The following is a 9,417-nucleotide window of genomic DNA, read 5'->3' as shown; positions in this document are numbered from 1 at the left end:
TTATTTGGAATTAAACCAGCACAAGGCACCAGCTGCTCTGCTGGGAGAGAACAAGGGGGTTGTAAAACACTGTGTGTGCTCTGCTGTTCACACAGGTGGAGTAAAGCTCTTCCAATGTGCTCAGTCACAGGGATTTCCCAGCAGAAGGGAATCTCCAGCTCCCACCTGAGGCACAAAGAGCAGCAGGAACTCCCCTGGGCTCCTCGTGGCCGGCTGACATTGCAGAACCTCTGCCAAGCACCATGGGCAGGACAGGGAGAACTTTCCCTCACCAGGGATAAAGTTTATTGGGATGCCCTGCAGAAAGAACCTAATGAAATTTAATAACTAATGTTGGATATGTGAACATAGAGGAGGCTGGAATGGGGAAATGGTGAGGTTGCTTTTGACTAAGAGGGGATATTTTGAAAGAATGAGGGTAGAGATGTGAGAAAATCTGCCTTCCTTCCCTCAGATTACAAAAGAATAAAACATTTCTGATTGGGGGATTTGACATACAAATAATTAGGAGCTGTCTCATTAAGATCTTTTTTTGAAAAGATGAACACCCTTAGAGAAGGATTTTTTTTCTTCAGCCTCCATCCCCCCTCCAGTGCTGGTACAAGAAGGGCAGAGACAAGGACCTGCATTCCACAATAAATCCCATTGCTGAATATTGGGAATGTCATGCTCCTGCTATCCCTGTGCCTACATATGGAAGCTGCACTCCTTTAATACAATGGCACAATTAAAATAGTGCATTTTGCTCCAGGTGATCTCCTTCATCCAGGCTAAACCTGGATAAACCAAACCAACCCCTTCACCCCCATTAAATTCTCCCCATTTCCAGTGCACCTTGAATTCACAAACCCTGTTGATGTGTGGGTGTTTCAAGATCACCAAAGCCTGAGAAAGGTCTGTGGAACTTCAGGGAAAGGGGAGAAGAGTTTGGATCCTCCAAAGGACTCACTGAGGCAGCAGAAGCAAGGGAATGCTCTTCCCCACTGAGCTGGATTGCGAAAGGCTGGAGCAGGGAAGGAGAAAATGTGCAAAGAGCCACAGAGGAGATGTGAGATGCAGGGCAGGGCATGGACGGGATCCCAGCAGGGTGAAGCCAACCACAGCAACAACAACAACAACAGGGACCAGAGCAAGAAGGAGCAAGTCCTTTATGCAACTGGGAGAGAAATGAGGGCACCGGGTTCAGTGGGTTTCTCTTACTCCACGCTGGCTGTTTGCACTCGTGCGCTGTTTTCACTTTTATTTACATAAGAAAGGTCTGCAGTGAGTTGCTCCTGGCAATGCTCATCCCACAGAGCTTGCCCGAGCATGTGGGAGAAAAAGATTTCTTTTCAAAGCCTTCGAGTCATCAAATTCTTGTGAAATCCACCTCTTTTCTCTTGAAGGAAATTGCACTGGCTCCAAGCTAATGTGTATTATCCAGTTAATCCAGCCAGGGAAATAACCACGGCTTAGACGATGTCCTTGCCTAGAGGGATCCTCCAGGAGAGGGAAGAGCTGGCTTAGGGAAGAGCAGGAGAATGGCCAGAGAGATGAGAGTTTGTTTTCTGAGGAAAAGAGAGGTTTAGAGCTAGGATTATGATTTTATATAAATTATTAATAACGTGGTTCTCTGGGGAGAAATTTGGTGATTAACTTCTTCTTTCAGTGGGAAACAAGGCATGGTGATGATGCACCAAGATAAAATGTAACACTCAGCCTGAGGGTCATCCAAAATGTCTTCTACTGTTCCATTTTTCTACTGGTTTGGAACAGGAGTTTTGAAATGAGCAGTCGTTTGGAACAGAAAAAAAAGCCCCAAATCATTTTAATTCAGGCAATATTATAGAATTAAGTATCCCATCCTACTCCATCCCGTTCCCATCCTACTCCATCCCATTCCCATCCCATTCCATTATCCCATCCCATGTATCCCATGTATCCCATGTATCCCATCCCATTCTATTATTCCATCCCATCCCATCCCATGGATCCCATCCCATCCCAATATCCCGTGGATCCCATTCCCATCCCATCCCATCCCATCCCATCCCATCCCATCCCATTATCCCACCCCATGGATCCCATCCCACCCCATGGATCCCATCCCATCCCATCCCATCCCATCCCATCCCATTATCCCATCCCATCCCATTATCCCATCCCATCCCATCCCATCCCATCCCATCCCATCCCATTATCCCACCCCATGGATCCCATCCCATCCCATCCCATCCCATCCCACCCCATCCCACCCCACCCCATCCCATCCCATCCCATCCCATCCCATCCCATCCCATCCCACCCCATCCCATCCCACCCCATCCCATCCCATCCCATCCCATCCCATTATCCCATCCCATCCCACCCCATCCCACCCCATCCCACCCCATCCCATCCCATCCCATCCCATCCCATCCCATCCCATCCCATCCCATCCCATCCCATCCCATCCCATCCCATTATCCCATCCCACCCCATCCCATCCCATCCCATCCCACCCCATCCCACCCCATCCCATCCCATCCCATCCCATCCCATCCCATCCCATCCCATCCCATCCCATCCCATCCCATCCCATCCCACCCCATCCCATCCCATCCCATCCCATCCCATCCCATCCCATCCCATCCCATTATCCCATCCCACCCCATCCCATCCCATCCCATCCCACCCCATCCCACCCCATCCCATCCCATCCCATCCCATCCCATCCCATCCCATCCCATCCCATCCCATCCCATCCCATCCCATCCCATCCCACCCCACCCCATCCCATCCCATCCCATCCCATCCCATCCCATCCCATCCCATCCCACCCCATCCCATCCCATCCCATCCCATCCCATCCCATCCCATCCCATCCCATCCCATCCCATCCCACCCCACCCCATCCCATCCCATCCCATCCCATCCCATCCCACCCCATCCCATCCCATCCCATCCCACCCCATCCCATCCCACCCCATCCCACCCCATCCCACCCCATCCCATCCCATCCCATCCCATCCCATCCCATCCCACCCCATCCCACCCCATCCCATCCCATCCCATCCCATCCCACCCCATCCCATCCCATCCCACCCCATCCCATCCCATCCCACCCCATCCCATCCCATCCCACCCCATCCCATCCCATCCCATCCCATCCCATCCCATCCCATCCCATCCCATCCCATCCCATCCCATCCCATCCCCATCCCATCCCATCCCATCCCATCCCATCCCATCCCATCCCATCCCATCCCATTATCCCATCCCATCCCACCCCATTATCCCATCCCACCCCATCCCACCCCATCCCATCCCATCCCACCCCATCCCATCCCATCCCATCCCATCCCATCCCATCCCACCCCATCCCATCCCATCCCATCCCATCCCATCCCATCCCATCCCATCCCATCCCATCCCATCCCATCCCCATCCCATCCCATCCCATCCCATCCCATCCCATCCCATCCCATTATCCCATCCCATCCCACCCCATTATCCCATCCCACCCCATCCCACCCCATCCCATCCCATCCCACCCCATCCCATCCCATCCCATCCCATCCCATCCCATCCCACCCCATCCCATCCCATCCCACCCCATCCCATCCCATCCCATCCCATCCCATCCCATCCCACCCCATCCCACCCCATCCCACCCCATCCCATCCCATCCCATCCCACCCCATCCCATCCTATCCCATCCCATCCCATCCCATCCCATCCCATCCCATCCCATCCCATCCCATCCCATCCCATCCCATCCCATCCCATCCCATCCCATCCCATCCCCATCCCATCCCATCCCATCCCATCCCATCCCATCCCATCCCATCCCATCCCATCCCATCCCATCCCATCCCACCCCATTATCCCATCCCACCCCATCCCATCCCACCCCATCCCATCCCATCCCACCCCATCCCATCCCATCCCATCCCATCCCATCCCATTCCCGTCTCATGGCGCCCCCTGGCGGCCCCACCGCCCAGAAGCGGCCGCACCTCTCACCGGGCCGTACCAAGCGCCGCAGGGGTGGCTTCATCTTCATTCCGTGCTCCGAGGCCTCTCGGGGCATCCCGCCGAGCTGAGAGCGATGAAAAGAGAGAAAATCCCCGATTCGAGCAGATCTGTGACCTTTTCCTGAACTTTTTCCTTGTCTTCCTTCTATTTCCCCTGTCCGCTGCTCCTCCTCTGCGCGGAGGGCGGATGGTTCAGCCCGACGGTGACAACATGGCCGCCACCATGAAGAAGGCGGTGAGTGGGGACGGGAGCGGTGCGGTTCGGTTCCTTTTCCGCAGGGATCGATCCCTCCCGAGGAGGTTTCAGCTCCTCCGCTGTGTCCCGGGCCGCTGTGTCCCGCCGCCTCCCGCCCCAGAGGCGGCTCCTGGGCTCCCGCAGGCCCGGAACGCGGCTGGTCCGTGCCCGTGGGCAGGGCCGGGGCTGGCCGTGCTCGGGAGTTGAGGGCGCTGGGATCGGGGTCGGTCCGCCGCGCTTGTCCTGCGGGGCTGCTGGCCTTGCCGAGTCTCTGCTGGTGCGGCTCGCTGTAAACGAGGGCTGGGTCAAGCTGCATGTGAGGAAAAATGTATTCGAGAGGGTGGCTAATCACAGAATCATCATCATGGTTTGCGTTGGAAAGGGTCTTAAAGATCACCCCATTCCTCCCTCGCCATGGGCAGGGACACCTCCCACTGTCCCAGGCTGCTCCCAGTCCCAATGTCCAGCCTGGCCTTGGGCACTGCCAGGGATCCAGGGGCAGCCACAGCTGCTCTGGGCACCCTGTGCCAGGGCCTGCCCACCCTCCCAGGGAGGAATTCCTGCCCAATATCCCATCTAAACCTCCTCTCTGGCAGTGGGAAGCCATTCCCCTTTGTCAATAGTCTCTCTCCAGAGAGAACTTGGAGCAGGGTGCCCAGTTCAGCCATCAGTATCAAGGAAACCTTTGGCTTTAGGATGCTATGGATGGCCAGTGTTTTAATTGGATGTTACCCAGCTAAATATGGGTATTTCTGATATCCATGAAGAGGCACTTCAAGCAATCAGGTGCATAAGCAGAATGTAGTGGCTGTCAGACTGATTTCCAGACACTTTGTAGGAGTAGCTTTGCAGTGAGACTCAGGTTAACGTAAGCACTGTAATCATCCTTTTGACCTCTCCTCCTCGCAGGCTGCAGAAGATGTCAATGTCACCTTTGAAGATCAACAGAAAATTAACAAATTTGCAAGGAATACCAGCAGGATCACAGAGCTGAAAGAAGAAATAGAAGTGAAAAAGGTATATTTGCTTCAGATCTCATTAACTTTTTATTGGCCTGAATTAATTTTCAGCTGGCACACAGAAAATAGGGGCAGCGAGTTACTATGAGTGTAAGTAATGCTTGGGTTCTGATATGAGGCTTCTGATCCTTTGGAAATAGAGAATGGTAAAAGCATATCAGAGATTGGTGACATTTAAATCTGCTGTATTGCCTTTGCCTGGACAGTTAATTATTCTGTTAATGACAGATAATGAGTGCTGACTAGGAGTCTCTACTGGATTGAATTGCTGAATTCCAGCTCTGAAACTGGTCTCTTCGATATCCTGGTGGTGGGTGGGATTTGTTCCCCAAATCCAAACTCCCTGAGTTCCTTATCCAGCTGTGACAAGAGTGTCCAGTGAAATGCTTTACAAAGAGAGCCTCTTTCTTGTGTCTTGGCAAACAGAAACAGCTTCAGAATCTGGAAGATGCCTGTGATGACATCATGCTGCTGGATGATGATGATTCCCACCTGATTCCCTACCAGATTGGGGATGTCTTCATCAGTCATTCCCTGGAGGAGACGCAGGAGATGCTGGAGGAGGCAAAGGTTTGTCTGGAGCCTCTGGACGGCGCTGTCTGTGTGCTGGGCACTGGGATGGGATGATCTGTTCAGCCTTTGGAGCTTTCACAATCTAAAATTGATGTTGGATTTAGGATTTGAGTCACTCCAGCATCACTCCAGGCTTTGTTTGGCCCAGCAATAAATCGTGCAGCCAGACCTGGGAATAAGTTGGAAAAGGGGCACCTCTTTGTTGGTTCTCTGTTGCTGACAAACCTGGCTCAGTTTGTTGTACAGAACTGGTTGATTTTTATTTAATTTCTTTTTCAGAGGAGTTTACAAGAGGAAATCGAAGCTTTGGAATCCCGAGTGGAGTCGATCCAGAGGGTGTTGTCTGACCTCAAAGTTCAGCTCTATGCAAAGTTTGGAAATAACATAAATCTGGAGGCTGAGGACAGTTAGAGCTTTTCTAAACACAACACCCCACCTTTCCTTAGGTTATTAAATGTTTTGACAACATTGCTGCAATTACATTTGAGAAAAGAAAATCCATCCCTTTCTTTTTGTTGGTTTGTGGGTTTTTTTACTTTCCTGTAAAATTCTGTATATTTAATAAGAACCTCCTTATTTTGGTTATTGCAGTTATTTATTTGTTCAGGAAAGCACTGGCTTCACGTTGTTGGTAAAGCCTCAAGTTCGGAATATTTGCATTGTTTGTTAATAAAGTCAGGCATGAATTGGAGTTTCCTGGGTCTTGTTTTCCATGCATGAAAAAGTTTAAGTGTCAAACCAGTGGAAACAGGGAATTTTGGAGTGGCTGTTGTAGAAAAGCTGTGTGGTCTAGGGGACATGATTAGGCAGTGGTGCTGTTCAGGTGTTTCTAAGAGCCCTCCTGGAGCTCCTAAATGTGTTTCATCCTTAGCTCACGTGTCAGGAATTTTCCAGAGGACAAAGAAGGGCTCTTTAAAGCTCTTTTTATAGTGAAGAAAATCTTTTGGAGCCCCCATACTCAGTCATTTACTGCTTTTTATTTGGGAATCCCAAAAGATGCTTCAAGTCACAGTGGTGAGTCATAGTTTCTAATTTTCCTGAACAGTTTCTAAATCCATATTTATGTAGCAAATTGATGTCAGAGTTGTTCATAGGTTGTGTCGCTGTGTGAGCATCAATCCTTAATCTGTGCCTCCATCACCAGGAGGAGTTGAATGTAATTTTTAAATGTCTTAATTGGCTTAATTTGTCTTCATAACCAAAGAAATTACAAAAGGGGTATTTTTTTCCAGGTGAAAACTGCTGGAGTTTGACCCATAACTAGGAGCACCCAGCAGATGGCATCCAAGGTCTGGGAATCCAGCCCTGGGAGCGGGGCCCTGAGGGGACACAGGGGTTTCCCTTCCCCCGGTCAGCCCCGTTCCCCGTTGGTTTTTGTGTTTCCCAGCGCGGGCAGGGACTCTCGGTCCGGTGATTGTGAGAGTTCCTCGTGTTATCAACATCCATTGTAATATTGGCTTCTCACAAGTGTAAAGGTAGATATTATATAATGTTAGAAGTGCTTTTTGCTGTGTGGATGCAGTTTTCTCTCTTTTAACAAGGATATTAGCAAGTGTGAGCAAGTAAGAGAACCTCCAAGCGAGCAGAGGATGAGGCCCAAGGAGCTGCTGATCAACACTTTGTCCAGAGAACAAAAGGGCCCAAAGGCTGCTCCGCCCAGAGAACGGGCGGCCAGGAGGGTCCGAGAGCCGCTATCACCGCTCTGCCCGGGGGGCAAAGAGGCCCAAAGCTGCAATCAGCCCTGACTGTCTGGAGAATTCAGAGATCCACCCCACCATCGACTCTTACCTAGCGGGCCCAACCCCAAGAATCAAAAGAAATAAAACCACAAGGCCGAAGACTACGCATGCTCTAAAAAGGCGGACCCAAGGAGTGGCCATGCAGAACAGCTCCAGGAAAAGTTTTAATGTGAATAGAGAACAGACAGTAAAAATGGTATAAAAAGGACTCACCTCGAGCATCAGGTGTGCTCTTGGCAGAGCGCCAAGGCACCCGGTCGTTACCCCTTTGCTTTATTTTATGTGTCTCTTATTGTCTTTCTATTAAACCCTTTAAATTCTCACAGGAGAGTGAACCTCCTTTTTCACAATTACCAATTTCCTCCCTTTGTGGGAGCCCATCCAAAAGTCATGCAAGAGGAAACTTAGAGGTCACTAAAGTAATCAGGATTGTTAAAACTCAGCGAAGCAAAAAGGTCAAAATGAGGAGGATGGGTTACTTCATCTTCTTTGGGACCACTGGCCCAATTCAACACCACCGACTCCATTCAGAACACACACTGTGCATGCTTAGTGACATTTAAGCTCATTTCCATACAAAGCGGAGAATGGGAGGTGTTAATGTTATGAATATACATTTGTATTTTGGATATTCATAATATTTGGAAATAAAAGGTATCATGTTTGCTTGGATCGGGGCCCCGCGTCTTAGGGAGCTATGCCACACAGTGCCCGGTGCCAAATAAAACATGCACTTTCTAACTTTAAACTGTTAGAGAGTTTTTGTCCGTCTCAGTTGGCTATCGATATTAGATCGAGCTTCATATTTTGGTAAATCAAAACTGGGGAGTTTTGAGCAAAAAAGGGAGTTTGGGCCCAAAATGGGCGAGTTTGGGCCCCGAAAATGTGAGGTTTGAGCAAAAAAAAGAGGAGTTTGGAGAGAGGAAAGGAAAGTTTGGGTTGGAAAAGTGGAATTTGCAGCCTAAAAGGGGAATTTGGAGCCCAAAAAAGTGGAATTTGGACCCAAAAAGGGGCAGTTTGGGCCTAGAGAAGTGGAACTCGCGGTCCTCCAAGCGGGCCAGAGCGGCTCCAATGGTCCTTAACGGGAAACAACCATAGAGTTGAGAGGAGGTCATTGAGAATATGGGGGCTGTTGGTCCTCCAAGGTGGCCAGAGCGGCTCCAAGCCGGAAATAACCATCGAGAGATAACGGCACGGACCAGGAATGACCATAGAGCCGCGAGGGCTCCTTAGGGATAACGGAACTCGCGGTCCTCCGAGCGGGCCAGAGCGGCTCGAACCCGGAAACCACCGCAGGGCTGAGGCGGATCGCTTCTGGGCGCCGCCCTTTCCACACGCGCTTCCTCCCTTCTCCTGTGGGACGCGAGAAACGCCCGGAACGGCCCCAAAACGCCGGCAAAAAGCCCGGAACGAATCGCTCGGGATGGAATTCCTCACGCCAGGGGCGGGGAGGGAAGAGCGGCGCCGCGAGCCGTGGCGAATCTGCCGCCCCCGCCGCCTCTCCTCGCCCTTTTCGCTGTTGTCTCCTTTTCTTAAACTTCCCTTCAAATTGTACCGGGAGCGAAGCTCGTTTGCCACCGCTGATCCCTCCGCGGGCCGGGCCGCATCACCGCGGGTGCCTCCGGCGGAGCCCTCTGCTTTTCACATTTGGGGTGAAAAATCGGGAATTTGGGGCGAAAAAGGGGGAATTTGAGGCGAAAATCAGGAATTTGGGGTGAAAAATCGGGAGTTTGGGGTTAAAAATTGGGAAATTGGGGTGAAATCCGGGAAATTGGGGCGAAATTCGGGAGATTGGGGTGAAAAAAATGGGAATTGGGGATGAAAAATCGGGAAATTGGGATTAAAATTGGGAATTT

At 51.1% G+C, this 9,417-nt stretch overlaps 1 protein-coding gene across 1 annotated transcript; it reads left to right on the top strand.

The window, feature by feature from the left end:
- Positions 1-4,155: 4,155 nt before the first annotated feature.
- PFDN4 (prefoldin subunit 4) lies at positions 4,156-6,513 on the top strand. Its single transcript, XM_082292820.1, has 4 exons — positions 4,156-4,230; positions 5,140-5,247; positions 5,676-5,819; positions 6,102-6,513. The coding sequence occupies exons 1-4, from the start codon at positions 4,183-4,185 to the stop codon at positions 6,231-6,233; spliced, it is 432 nt and encodes a 143-aa protein (XP_082148946.1). The 5' UTR covers positions 4,156-4,182; the 3' UTR covers positions 6,234-6,513.
- The last annotated feature ends 2,904 nt before the right edge of the window (positions 6,514-9,417 follow it).

This window comes from Coloeus monedula (genome assembly GCF_965178545.1).
Source record: "Coloeus monedula genome assembly, chromosome: 17".
In the NCBI taxonomy this organism is placed as follows: Eukaryota; Metazoa; Chordata; class Aves; order Passeriformes; family Corvidae; genus Coloeus; species Coloeus monedula.
The sequence above is the reverse complement of the archived record's forward strand: the minus strand, read 5'-3'. Positions and strand labels throughout refer to the sequence as shown.

Coding starts and splice junctions, on each gene's coding strand:
- PFDN4 (XM_082292820.1), top strand. CDS start 4,183: ATGGTTCAGCCCGACGGTGACAACATGGCCGCCACCATGAAGAAGGCG. Junction 5,248..5,675: donor AAGAAATAGAAGTGAAAAAG/GTATATTTGCTT, acceptor CTTGGCAAACAG/AAACAGCTTCAGAATCTGGA. Junction 5,820..6,101: donor AGATGCTGGAGGAGGCAAAG/GTTTGTCTGGAG, acceptor TTTCTTTTTCAG/AGGAGTTTACAAGAGGAAAT.